The 13188-nt window shown below is 52.5% G+C and overlaps 6 protein-coding genes across 6 annotated transcripts; 5 read left to right on the top strand and 1 right to left on the bottom strand.

The window, feature by feature from the left end:
* Window positions 1-602: 602 nt before the first annotated feature.
* On the top strand, window positions 603-2180 carry J4E85_002037 (uncharacterized protein; the record flags this gene model as incomplete). Its single annotated transcript, XM_051466317.1, has 1 exon — window positions 603-2180. The coding sequence occupies one exon, from the start codon at window positions 603-605 to the stop codon at window positions 2178-2180; it is 1578 nt and encodes a 525-aa protein (XP_051329172.1).
* Window positions 2181-5011: 2831 nt separating this feature from the next.
* On the top strand, window positions 5012-6563 carry J4E85_002036 (uncharacterized protein; the record flags this gene model as incomplete). Its single annotated transcript, XM_051466316.1, has 4 exons — window positions 5012-5300; window positions 5349-5553; window positions 5693-5917; window positions 5978-6563. 4 exons carry the CDS (start codon window positions 5012-5014, stop codon window positions 6561-6563), a joined length of 1305 nt encoding a protein of 434 aa, XP_051329171.1.
* A 779-nt stretch (window positions 6564-7342) lies between these two features.
* J4E85_002035 (uncharacterized protein) lies at window positions 7343-9238 on the top strand (the record flags this gene model as incomplete). The annotated part of the gene is made up of 1 exon (XM_051466315.1): window positions 7343-9238. One exon carries the CDS (start codon window positions 7343-7345, stop codon window positions 9236-9238), a length of 1896 nt encoding a protein of 631 aa, XP_051329170.1.
* A 215-nt stretch (window positions 9239-9453) lies between these two features.
* Window positions 9454-10364, top strand: J4E85_002034 (uncharacterized protein; the record flags this gene model as incomplete). Its single annotated transcript, XM_051466314.1, has 2 exons — window positions 9454-9825; window positions 9912-10364. 2 exons carry the CDS (start codon window positions 9454-9456, stop codon window positions 10362-10364), a joined length of 825 nt encoding a protein of 274 aa, XP_051329169.1.
* A 214-nt stretch (window positions 10365-10578) lies between these two features.
* J4E85_002033 (uncharacterized protein) lies at window positions 10579-11465 on the top strand (the record flags this gene model as incomplete). Its single annotated transcript, XM_051466313.1, has 3 exons — window positions 10579-10646; window positions 10693-11405; window positions 11461-11465. The coding sequence occupies 3 exons, from the start codon at window positions 10579-10581 to the stop codon at window positions 11463-11465; spliced, it is 786 nt and encodes a 261-aa protein (XP_051329168.1).
* A 196-nt stretch (window positions 11466-11661) lies between these two features.
* On the bottom strand, window positions 11662-12690 carry J4E85_002032 (uncharacterized protein; the record flags this gene model as incomplete). The annotated part of the gene is made up of 1 exon (XM_051466312.1): window positions 11662-12690. The coding sequence occupies one exon, from the start codon at window positions 12688-12690 to the stop codon at window positions 11662-11664; it is 1029 nt and encodes a 342-aa protein (XP_051329167.1).
* Between the last annotated feature and the right edge of the window lie 498 nt (window positions 12691-13188).

Here is a 13188-nt window from a genome sequence, read left to right as displayed (position 1 = left end):
CTGCCTCGCACCCTCTAGCTGTCGCGGTATCACCGTTGCTCGCTCTTTGGGCTCTATTCGTTTACCTCCGAACCGCAACTAACCGCCAAGCTACACGCCTCCGCGCAGGATCTAGTCGCAGATCCGTGATATCGCCTCTTCTCGTTTCTTTCGTTCTGATTGTGGCGATGGCGCGCCAAGGGCTTGGCTTTATCTGCACAGTCCGTTCCTTCCCAATCAAGTTGCGTCCGGCGTGGAACTAGAGGGCTCCGCCGAGCGACGCGGTTATTCTACCTTCCTCATGCAACGCAGCATTGCGCAGCCAAGCAGACTTTCATCAATCGCGTCGCCTTCGTCCCCCAGCTCTACACCCGGCTACCCGTTTCCACGGACCCACCGCATGCCCTTACCTGCTCAATTGCGGTTCCTGAGCGACCATGAAGCACCGATGGATACAGCAGCTGCCTGTATCGGTTAGTTCTACAAGCACATGGTGGCCCATGAAGACTTTCTGGACCAGCCATATGGATACGAGGTTTAGTATATAGAGCCAGTCTGTACCTGTGACATAGCCCAAGGCAACCTCCTCTTCTCCTGCTCATCTGCCACTACTATTCATCAAGATGAGGTTCGTTCCCTTCGTTGCGCTCGCTGCGCCTGTCCTCGCACAGTACGATGCGAAGCCAAAGCCTTCTGCAAAGCCCGAGAAGCCTCAGAAGCCCCAGTTGCCTGGAAAGCCACACCCTCATGGGCCACCCAAGAAGCTTGTCTCTCGCAAGGACCTGATCAAGGATATCAAGCTCGAGGACCTTCTCGCAGGCTCCCAACAGCTTCAGACTTTCGCTGACGAGGCTGGTGGCAACCGTGCTTTCGGTAGCACTGGTCACAACGCTACCACTGAATGGCTGTACCAAACGCTCAAGGCGACTGGATACTACGATGTGTACAAGCAGCCCTTTGTCGAGCTCTTCACCGCCGCGACCACCAAGCTCACTGTTGCTGGAGAAGAGATTGAGGCCGCTTACATGACCTTTGGTCCCTCTGGAGATGTTACCGCCAACGTTGTCAAGGTTAACAACCTCGGATGCGCTGTTGACGACTTCCCAGCCGGGGTCTCTGGCCAGATCGCGCTTATCTCTCGAGGCACATGTCCATTCGCTGACAAGGCCGCCAACGCCCAGACCGCCGGTGCGGTCGGTGCTATAATCTACAACACCGAGCCCAACACACCTCTTTCTGGTACCCTCGGTGGTGATGGCGACTACGCTCCCGTTGTTGGCATTACCAAGGAAGCCGGTGAGGGTATTGTAGCCAAGCTCGGGAACGGCACAGTTGAGGGAACCCTCTTCATTGATGCCATTCGCGAGAACCGCACCAACTACAACGTCATCGCCGAGACCAAGCAAGGTGACCACGACAACGTGCTCATGCTCGGTGGTCACACCGACTCCGTCTTTGCCGGCCCCGGTATTAACGACGACGGATCTGGTACCATTGGTACGCTCATGACCGGCCTTGCCCTTACCAAGTACAAGATCAAGAACGCTGTCCGTCTCGGATTCTGGGGTGCAGAGGAGTTCGGCAAGCTGGGCTCCTTCTACTACATGAAGACCATCAACGGTACCTTCGGTGGTAACGCAACTGAGGCCAACAAGATCCGCGCCTACCTCAACTTCGATATGATCGCATCGCCCAACTACGTCCTCGGTATCTACGACGGTGACGGCAGTGCGTTCAACTTCTCCGGCGCCGCTGGTTCTGACACTATCGAGAAGGACTTTGAGGAGTTCTACGAGGAGCGTGGCCTTGCCCACGTACCTTCTCTCTTCACTCTCCGCTCTGATTACGCTGCTTTCCTCGAGAACGGTATTCCTTCAGGTGGTCTGTTTACCGGTGCTGAGGTGCTGAAGACTGAGGAGGAAGCACAACTCTTCGGTGGTGAGGCTGGTGCTCCGCTCGACGCCTGCTACCACCAGGCTTGCGATACCATCGACAACCTGGCACTCGACGCTTACCTACTCAACACCCAGAGCATCGCCAACTCGGTTGCCAAGTACGCCCTAAGCTTCGAAGGTATTCCAAGGGCCAACATGACCCTCCGCAAGCGTGGCGCCGAGAGGAGCAGACTTATGTCGAGATTCGATGATGGTGGACATGCTCACCATGGCCAGACATGCGGTGCTGGAAAGCACACTATCTAAATATTGTATTAGTATAGATTTGGGTGGGTGGTTGATGTTATTGATGATACCAATGATGCGATGATGCTGTAGGAGTAGAAAAGCCAATGTAACAAAACATTTCAGGCATTACCGTGTCCTGTTGCTTTCCGACGTGAATGCTTGCATTGCACAGTCTTACGACCGATCGACACCGTTAAGCGCTCTTAGTACCTTAAGGGTCGGCTTCGATAGTGAGGAGCTCTTTATTCGGCCTTCAGCTCGAGATCGAAAGTGTCACACCGTTTGACTCAGCATACCACATACCCTTCTCCTGTACTTGGTTCGAAGCAGAAATCACCATCCAATCTCCACTTCTTCCTCTTCACAAACCTAGCACTGTCCTCAAATGCATATTCCGTCTGTACCAGTCCTCCACCCTGACACTTCGAAAACAACACATCCGCAGTTCGAACAAGCATACCAAGCATCTCGCGTATGCATCAAAGTCTCGCCAGAACAGAAGCAGAATAGAACGTAGGGCTTCGCGGGGCGGAGACACGAGGTAGAGCGGAAAGCGCACACCTTGATGGCGACTGAGTGGACGCTATGCCATTTTGCTGTTCCCAAGGCGCGGAATATTTTGAGTACCGGAGACTGGATGTACAGTACGCCATCTTGAGATGATTTGGAATGAACAGGGCGGTGTGGGCTCAGGATCGTGATGTAGATGTTGGGCTGCGCGGTGGGAGGAGTAGTTCACGTGCGTGTTGTCTACTGTGTGCCTACTTGGGCAGCTGTTCGGGCAGTGAAGAACCCGCAGCTTGGCTTCTGGGCGTCGCTAAATATGTTGATCGTGAACTCGGCGATGCAGTCGAACTCTCGTTGGCGTGTCATGCAGACTAGACTACCGTGGCTTGCGCTCATGATTACTCTTTGGCTCGGGCATCACAGGAATGCGACAAGGCGTGTACGTCATTAACACTGAAGTTAGGTACCTGCATTTGGCTGACCGGATTGTGTGGCTTTCAAAACAGAGTTAGTGGCGTACATAGTGTTGAGCCAGTAATGGGCGTACAGTAGGGCTATTGTCTAGATAGAGTCGTGGCGGGGCGCGTTCCGTCTGGAGGATGAACGAACATTGGAGGGTTTGCTGCTGCGTCAAATCGCAAGCTGGTCTCGCCACGATTCGAATTGTTCCCAAATTCGTAGCCTATGACGATGCGATATTGATCAGTAATTTTTTGAGTTGTCACAATGGGTGCAAACCGGTCGGGGCTGTTGATCTCGAAACACTGGGTCGCAATGATCGCCTGGACCCGCATACTAACGCATGTCGCAAATCCCCCCGACCTCTTCGACGATCAGCAACAAGGCCTTCGATATGCACCATCCTGTTCCCGTCTCATTAAAAACAGGATATCGACTCCGCACATCGTGTTGCTCGGGACGGTGCACATTTGAATTTTCGCTCGGAGGCACTTCCCCGGCCTTGCTCAAGTGGCAATCTCGTCTAGCCCACTCGGTGCACGTTTCATCCGCAGCCATGTTCCTTGCGGCCGCAGCCTACCAATCCTCCGACGTTCATCCAAAGTCGGCGACCCTGCTAGGGGGCGCCCAGGCGCCGTTGCTAAAGCTGACGGCGTCGAGGTCGAATGGGCCTGAATTAATATCCAACCTTGGAAGTAGCCCAGGACAAGGCAGGACACACGTGTGCACGGCACGCAAGACCATGGCAGGCGGCGCGTCCGCACCCACACTAGTTTGGCGAACCGCCGTGTGTTAAACCGAACTTATGGAAAATGAGGAGACGATGAAGTCCAGATCGTTGGGTCTGCATTAACCATGACAGGTGCAGCTTCACGGATGCAACGGAGGCCCACAACTGTATAGGAAGGCAGTACTCGAGGCTTCAATCGCATCACCTAGTGAAGCAGAAGGTGCGCTGGCCGTAGCAGCTGGCAGTATAAGGGTTAAACACCACGTACCCCTAGCAATAGTTCTCATGCGATGCAGTCTATTGCAAGTTTGCCTGAGTCCATCAAAAGCGTCGCCGGAGAGCAAATCACATCACGCGGAAGAGTCGCCATACCTACCGGTAAGCCAGCAGCTGCTAGCACCTCAACACCTGGGCATCGTCGTGAGCGCGGTAAATCCCTTCGACGCCACTAGGAAACTTGACAGGCATCAGACCTGGACAGCTTGGAAACAGCACCAACTTTGCCGCCGCGCGTGTCAGAACAGCTCTCTGGATCTTGCACTCTTCACCGCCATACTTCACGTTGCCAGATATGGACTACCAGTCCATGAATAACATATCACAGTTAAGGTACTGCTCCCCGTGGTTCTCCAGTTGTTCAAATGCATGTGTGCATCGCCTGGAGGATGCGCAATAATCGTGCATCCCCCCGCAAAAGGGATGCCCTTCCCTGTCAAGCGAGCATTAGCGTTCCAGCAGGATAGATCCCGTTCCGTATGCAGGTCGGACCATTACGATCCAGCAGCACTGCTGTTACAGGATTAGTGGCACGATTCACGAAAGGATCGCTCGTTTGCCTTCCGGATATCCACCCAAGCTTGACGCCCAACGAATGGGATCTGTCCTTCTCGAACACAGGGCTAATACGCCACTTTCTGTCGAACTCTATTTCGACTCGAGGGTCTGTCAAGTGTTCGCTTCATCTCCTGAAAACCCCCCTAGCTGCCGTTATGGATCAGTCGGTCTGGACAAAGAATGTGAAGGGTCTTCGCGTGTGTCATAACGGCTCACTCTCGACCGGTCGCACATAGTATACAACACCACGTTCGCTAAGTTTGCGACGTTCATTATCAGGCCACCATCGTTCCACACATCTTTTCCACGCTGGCTCAGCATGAGTAACGAATATCATGATGATCCGTCGTTCCAACCATGGGGCCCATTCATCTCAGATAATTACAAGAATGAGCCCATCACGAAAGCAGACATCATCATAGCCTCCGTCGTGTGGGGACTGACATTACTCAATGTCATCCTGGCCCTATGGCTCATTGTCAAACAAACAAGAGGATCGCGATCACCGCTCAGGAGCGTCTACGTCTGGATGATATGGCTGGAACTTATTGTCTCGTTTACCATGGGCCTTGAGAGCTTTTTACACTTGCTCAAGTACATAAGACCAAGTAGGTAGTGACGATGTAGAGCTTTTGAGATTATGCTAACCACCCCAGGCTTCGCGTTTTACTTCACCATCTTGTTCTGGTGGTGTATCCAGGTTCAGCTGCTTTTGCAGATTATCATCAACCGTATCCGTGTCATCGTGCCTGATCGACGGCGTTCGAGATGGATCATGATTAGCACTGCGGTTTTCGTCACTGTTATCAACATCAGTGTCTTCAATGTCTGGATACCAGCGAGGTTACAAATCAACTCGAAGTAAGTTACTTTCCTGGTAGCGTGCATCAATGGTTGTCGCCATGGGCTGGACGATCGGCTGGGTTCGTCTGGCTGGTTCGTGGTGGAACGACATCTGCGAGACCCAATCGTACCAAGCATTAGACTGACGATCCAACAGGTACCACCTCATCAACGAGTACTGGGACCGGATTGAAAAGGGTCTCTACCTCCTCGCCGACGCGGCGTTGAACTGGTACTTCCTAAAGACTGTGAAGCAGAACTTGATCAACAACGGCCTCACAAAGTACAATAAGCTCGTTCGTTTCAACCAGCAAATCGTGATGGTATCACTTCTTATGGACGTCATGATTATCGCCGCTATGTCGATACCAAATTCCTTTGTGTAAGTGTTACTCGTTGACAGAAGCCAACCTCTGACCTTTACTAACCCACCTTCTTCCAGATACATCCAATTCCATCCTCTCGCCTACCTAGTAAAACTCAACATCGAAATGACAATGGCCAACCTCATCAAACGCATCGCAATCTCGACATCGCGCAAGACAGGCATGGCATCCATTGCCCACGAGTTCAAGTCCTCGTCCAACCAATCCACCACCGGTCACCGCACCACCGGCACAAATCCGCACAAAGCACGGGGTTCGATTCACGAGCTCGCCAGCTTTGCTTCCTACACCGTCGATACAAAAGCAAATGCCGAGCAAGATGGGCAGCGTGTCATTAGCTTCGCCCCGACAGGGAACCAAATCAAGGAGACGAGAGAGGTCATCGTGCATACTGAGCCGAACCCGTTTTACGAGCGCAGAGGCTCGGAAGTGGAGATCACAGCAGGGCACGGAAGGAGACAGTCTCACGGCGTTGTCATTGAGGAGAGGGGACTAGGCAGGCAGAAGAGTCTAGAGAGTATAACTGAGGGGAATGAGAGTATGAGGAGTGGGTCAGTACCCAAGCGACTGATAGAGGATAGCGACGATGAGGCAGCGCTTGTGCAACAGAAGACTTGGGGATGGCCGAGGCGGCCGAGTTGAACGTGCGAGCGCTGTTGAAATGTCAAACTGTTTTGTGTTTATTTAGCGTGGGTTTGGTAAAATAGACATTGTTTCCGCACTTTAGATGTGCGATAGAACGATAATTATAGACCTTGTAGAGTTGAATATACCAAATCAACCGTTGGTCCGAAGAAGGAGCGAGACACGTAAGAGTACACAGCTGTGGTACCGTACCTAAGTACAACTTAACATGACGTGGCGCTGAAATGCATGACTGTCATCTCTGTCGGAATGCGCCATCGGGGTGATAGAAGAGGCTGTAGGCATCTATTGTGTCAGTTCAGTCTCATGAGTTGAGCGAAAGCAGATGCGGATGCCGTGGACTTGGCTAGATCTGTAGGTAAGCTCGCGATACACGTGACAGCACCACGTGTCGCGGCCTGGACTGGACGATGCTCGAGCAGAAATGTTTCTCGAGCGGAGACTATCCGCACATCGGAGTTCGCTGCGATGGAAAGTTGCGGGTAGAAGGGGGATTCTCACGTTGGTTCCCCGGAGCGACGCCACGATCTTCCCCGCACTTCTCAGCGAGGAAGGTTTGCCGACCAGGTACACCACGGTGGCTTGGCATGCTACACGCGTATACGGATTACACCAAGATGGTAATCCGTTCACTCAGCTGATGACATGTCGTGACCCTTTTAACCGTGTTCAAAAGATTGTGTTCGTGCTGTAGTTGTCAGCTATTCTTCATCTTTGTTGCACATTACTGTCTGCTCACTCAATTCCTTACCTACGTCATCCAGCAAGCCACAAACATGGGAGTCGGCGACACTTCAATCCGCTCCAGCGAGCGTCCTGAGGCCGGCAGTGTCAACATACCAGTCGGTGTATGGCCAACGTCGTCGACAAACGAGTCCGTCGATGCACATAAGGTCGCCAATGAGGTGATCACACGGTTCAACGATGCACTTGCGAAAAAGGATCATGCGGCTATCGCCGACCTCTTCTCCAAAGACAACAGTTACTGGAGAGATCACCTAGCGTTGAGTTGGGATCTTAGGACGTCGAAGGGTAGCGCAGACATCAAGAAGTACCTGGATTCCAGCAAAGTGCAAATGGAAAAGATTGAAGTGGACAAGAGCTCAGACTACCGCGCGCCAAAGTTTGGAGCGATCGATGTTCTAGGCGATATCACTGGTATCAACTTCTTTGTAACTTTCGAGACGAGCCTCGGGCGTGGCGAGGGTGTCATGAACCTAGCCGAAGACAATGGACAATGGAAGGTGTTCACGCTGTACACCTTGCTGAAGGAACTTAAAGGTCATGAAGAGCCATTGGGTCACCGAAGGACAAAGGGTGTGAAGCATGGAGGAGACCCGAATAGGAAGACGTGGAAGGAGACGCGTGATGCAGAGAAAGAGGAGATCGACCCGACAGTGTTGATCCTTGGAGCCGGGCAAGGCGGGCTTACAGTCGCTGCGCGTCTACGGATGCTCAACGTCCCCGCGTTGATCGTCGACCAAAATGAGAGGGTTGGTGACAACTGGCGCAAGCGATATCGGCAACTGGTACTCCACGACCCAGTATGGTACGACCACATGCCTTACGTGCCCTTCCCAGCACATTGGCCAGTCTTTACTCCTAAGGACAAGCTGGCGGAGTTCTTCGAGGCGTACGTGAACCTGCTGGAGCTCAACGTATGGACTTCGACAAGCCTCAAATCAACATCGTGGGATGAGAGTAAGAAGCAGTGGACCGTGACTGTCGAACGCCGGAAACCCGATGGGAGCACTCAGACACGCACATTACATCCGAAGCACATTGTCCAGGCGACAGGCCACTCCGGCGAGAAGAACTTTCCCCAGATCAAGGGTATGCAAGACTTCAAAGGCGACCGCCTGTGCCACAGCTCCGAGCACCCAGGCGCGAATCCCGAGTCGAAGGGTAAGAAGGCTGTGGTAGTAGGATGCTGCAATTCAGGCCATGATATCGCGCAAGACTTCTTTGAGAAGGGATACGACATCACCATTGTACAGCGCAGTACAACATGCGTTGTCTCTTCCGAGGCTATCACCGACATCGGCAACAAGGGTTTGTACGATCAAGACGCACCGCCTGTCGACGACGCTGACCTGACTTTCTGGAGTCTGCCAAGTGAGCTTCTGAAAGCACAGCAGATCAAAGTCACCAAGATCCAAGCCGACCACGACAAGAAAATGCACGACGGTCTTCGCGCGGCTGGCTTCGGTCTTGACAGTGGACCGATGGATTCAGGCCTTCTTATCAAGTACTTCCAGCGCGGCGGCGGCTACTATATCGATGTAGGCGCATCCCAGCTTATCATCGATGGCAAGATCAAAGTCAAGCAAGGCCAAGAGATTGCGCAGATCTTGCCAAACGGTATCGAGTTCGCGGATGGTGATAAGCTGGAAGCTGATGAGATCGTATTTGCGACTGGGTACCAGAACATGCGCACGCAGGCGCGAAAAATCTTCGGCGATGAAGTCGGGGACCGCGTCAGCGATGTATGGGGTTTCAACGACGAGGGCGAGTTCAGGACGATGTGGCAGAAGAGCGGTCATCCTGGTCTGTGGTTCATGGGTGGCAATTTGGCACTGTCGCGATTCTACAGTAGGGTACTGGCGTTGCAGATCAAGGCTGCCGAAGAAGGCATGATAGAAGATGGCGAAGGCTCGAAGGCGCGACTGTAGTGATATGTAGCTGCCGTAGATTCAAGAAAGGGGCCGCGGCCGTTCAACGCACCTCCCTCAAGCTTCCTCCGAGTTTTGCCAGTTTCGGATTTAGCGCGGGGCATGTCTCCACTCGCGCCGTCTCAAAATGCACAAGCTTCAATCCTTCAACATCATCTGATCCTAATTCATACTTCGTCGTGCGTGCACTTTTACCCAAGTTTTCTTCAGGCACCATGACTTCGAAGCCTCAAGTCATCCTCGTCGTCGGCGGAACGTCCGGAATCGGATACGCCACCACGCTTTCCATACTTTCGTCACCTTACCTACCATTCAACGCGAAAGTAATTGCGTTTGGGCTTATAGATTCGACCATCAAGCTTGAGTTCACGAAGCAGCAGAGAGAACGTCTCAGAATAGTCGAGGGCGATGTTACAGTGGAAGAAGATCGCGAGCTAGCGGTCCAGACGTGTTTCGATCACTTTGGAGGGCTGGATACTTTGGTGTACTGTGCAGGTGTTATTACACCGATCCAAAAATTGGAAACGGTCGACATTCAAGCGGTGAAGAGAAGTTTTGACATTAATGTTTTTGGCGCGATGAGTATGGTATGTACCACCTTGACATACTACACTGCTCATTCCTAATACTGCATGATATAATGTAACGCCCTTCATACGCTAATGGTCCTCAGGTTCAGCTTACGCTCCCAAAGCTCCGTGCTTCACGGATAGCGCATCCTCATAACGCTGGCCGCGGCAAAGTCATAATCCTCTCTTCGGCCTGCGATGACACAGTATCCTACCATGGATGGATGCCTTATAGCACTACCAAAGCCGCGTTAACCCGGTTTATCTCTTGTCTCGCACACGAAGAGCCACTGCTTAGTGTACAGGGCGTATACCCGAAGTTAACACGAACCAAGATGATCGATGGACTAGTCGAAGGGAAGTATCGGGGCGTTATGGCGGACCATGAGATCGAGAGGTTCAGGATTTGGGATGAGATGGGTGATGAGATGGTGGAACCCCCTGAGCTCTGTGGAGAGGCTGTCGCTAAATTGGCGTTGGGATTGTTCGAGGGCGGGAAGAGCGGAGAAACATTGTATTACGACGAGCATGTTCCGCGCAAGATTGCGGGGACATAAACAGTGGGAGTAAGGTGTGGAACACATGGAGACATACGAAGATATTACTCTCTCTGGCCAGTTTATTGCTTTCACGTTGTCAGCCATTTGATCCGAGCTTGAAGTATTCACTCTGGCCGGTCCTAAACCCCGCCACACTAGTAGAACTGTAAACATTACACTAAGCTGAACACCCGATACCAGGCTTTCTCCATCACACCAGGCACAGTCAAATATGGCAGAAGATCAACTCGTGTCTGCACCACGCAGCGCGATTATGAGCGACGGTATTGCGGACGCTGAGTGAGCAGTCCTTTGGATTTGATCTCAACTCACTAACATGATACAGTCTCGATGACTTCTTCAAGAGCATTTATTCCCGCCTTCCTCCAGAGCTGCCTTTGATGATTTATGACAAGCTTCTCACTGAAGATATGATGCACGACATGGCTAGCTGCGCGAGTCCTACCGCTTACGCCTATCCGCTCAACCACAGCACGTTCATGTACAAATCAACCCCTCGTTTCCTCAACCCGCGGATCTTGGATAGCTCTTTCACGACCGAGATAGTCAAGGCGTTCTATGGCAAGTATACTGGTTTTGAAGTCAAGCATCCGCTACGTATCGCGACTCTTCTCCAACGAGATTTCTTCAAACTCGGATATCACGTCAAACTCGCCAACTCTGTCCTCCGCGGTCTCACAGTCGACGGCTGCTTGCTTCCCCATAATAAGCACTTCATCAATGTCAAGCTGCTTCCCACCCAATTTGCACCACTATTCCACGCGCAGCAGCGCCTGGCTACTGGTTTCCATCTCACCATTCGTCTATGGACCGACAATAGTTCGCTCAACACTGCAAAGGCGCACAACGCCCAAGGCCTGGCTCTACGTCGCACTCTGCAGGTTCTCAAGCCAGTTTTCGCAAAGCTGATCGCAAAGGAGCCCACGGCTACTCATAGCGTAGTTTTGGAGGTTGCCCACATGCACAAAATCACGTTAGACATGGCACTGGCAGAGAGATCGTCGAGTAGCCTGGCTAATGAAATCTATAACTGGTGTTGTAAGTTGCTAGATGCATATTCTTTATGCATGTAGAACGCGCTAACAACGCATAGTTTGAAGACCGATATATACTTTCCACAACAGTGTGAATATTCATCCGATAGGTGCGGAAGTGCACGAGTGAGTAGAGAATGGAACAAGCAGATATGAGATTAATGTAAAGGACTGAGGCATTAATGATGAACGCGCATATATCGAGAAGTACAGCGGTTGGGTATCTAGAATCAGACTGATGACGTTCCTCATCAGCTCAGTCAAGACTGACGACCTACTCTGTCATCCTCAGTGACCTTCACGATCACAGCCCCAATACCCGGCCCTTTACCCCAAACACGATGCGCTTCCGGAACTTCTTCCAACGCCCACATCTTCCTGATTGGCACCCGAATAGCTCCGCTCTCCAACATTTTGAAAAGGGCCACTAACTCCGGCTTGAACGTCTTTTGATCGCGATCAATGTAGTAAAAATTCGTCCGGTAAGGGCAAAAGGGAACCATGCCTCTTGCGAGTAGCTTTAAAACCTGAGGTGGCTGACTACGAGGTTTTCCACCGGTGAGCAGGTCGAAGTTACCACCGTAACCCACAAGAAGACCTCCCTTCGCCAGGATGTTCCAGCTGTCGTCCCAAGACTCGAAGCCAAGAGCATCGTACACGATGTCTGCGCCACCCACGTCTTTCATGGCCTGCATCCAGTTCTTGTCGGAGTAGACGAATGGCATTGCACCCGCTTCGCGGATAGCGGCGTGATTGACGGCTGATGCTGTCCCGTAGACTTCCGCACCTTGCATCTTGCAAAGGGTGAGGACGGCAAAACCGACGCTGCCGCTGATACCGTGGATGAAGACGCGCTGGCCAGCGGAGATCTTAGCGGCGCGGTAGGCTAGCCCGTAGGCCGTGTTCCAATCTAAGACCAAGGCAACTGCCTGCTGCAGATCGAGTCCTTCTGGCACGCTAACGAGATGTTTCTCGGGTTGGTTGCAGAGCTCGGCTTCCGCGTCGTATTTTGTGAGGCAAGCGACGAGGTCTCCAAGCCGGTATTTCGTGCAAGCCGATCCATTTTGGTGCACGCGGCCGATAAGCGCATAGCCCGGCGTCAATGGTGCTTTCCTTTGCATCGGGTAGGCACCTTGTCGCATGGATATATCTGCACCGCCCATGCTGGCGTAGAGCACTTTGATTTGGACTTCGTTGGGGGAAGGCGCGGGGATGGGGGCTGTGACAACCGACACGTTCTCAGGGCCGCCGAACTCTGAGATCAGGACTTTGCGAACGGGTGTAGACATCTTTTGTTTTGAGTTGAAATCTGGTTAGCAATTTTGTGTATCGTCCTATCTGGGATGCAATCGATGGTGTTCGAAGCGCAATGTTGATGGAAGCTGGAATGATGGGCCCTGATGACTGCTGTTGCGCGCACACTTATGCCTATCGAGCCTGGCAGTACAACAAAACTTGCGACGCCCATGGAGGCGGAGTATGGGCTGATGCGCTCTCATCCTCACTGTGAAGGTGGGATGCGGAGAGTTCGTGGCTTCGAGATGCAGGCCTGACGCTGAGTGCGGAGAGACTGGTGGTCTCCTCGGGGAGATAATCTGCCCGTCCCACCGAAGAGGTTAGTGACTTACCCTTTTAGGGGTTAGCCTCAGTCACTGACGGGGGATGATTGCCCAGGCGGGATCCATCCACGTCAAAAAAGGCTTTCAGCTCAGACTGACGCCTGGGAGCTTATGCACGTTTTTGGTGCAATGCGCGCGTGGACCCCACGTGTGGAATGTTCTCTCAGA

This window comes from Alternaria conjuncta (genome assembly GCF_024043145.1).
Source record: "Alternaria conjuncta strain BMP 0040 chromosome Unknown scaffold_3, whole genome shotgun sequence".
NCBI classification, from domain to species: Eukaryota; Fungi; Ascomycota; class Dothideomycetes; order Pleosporales; family Pleosporaceae; genus Alternaria; species Alternaria conjuncta.
Note: the sequence above shows the minus strand (reverse complement) of the source record. Positions and strands in the feature narration are given on the sequence as shown.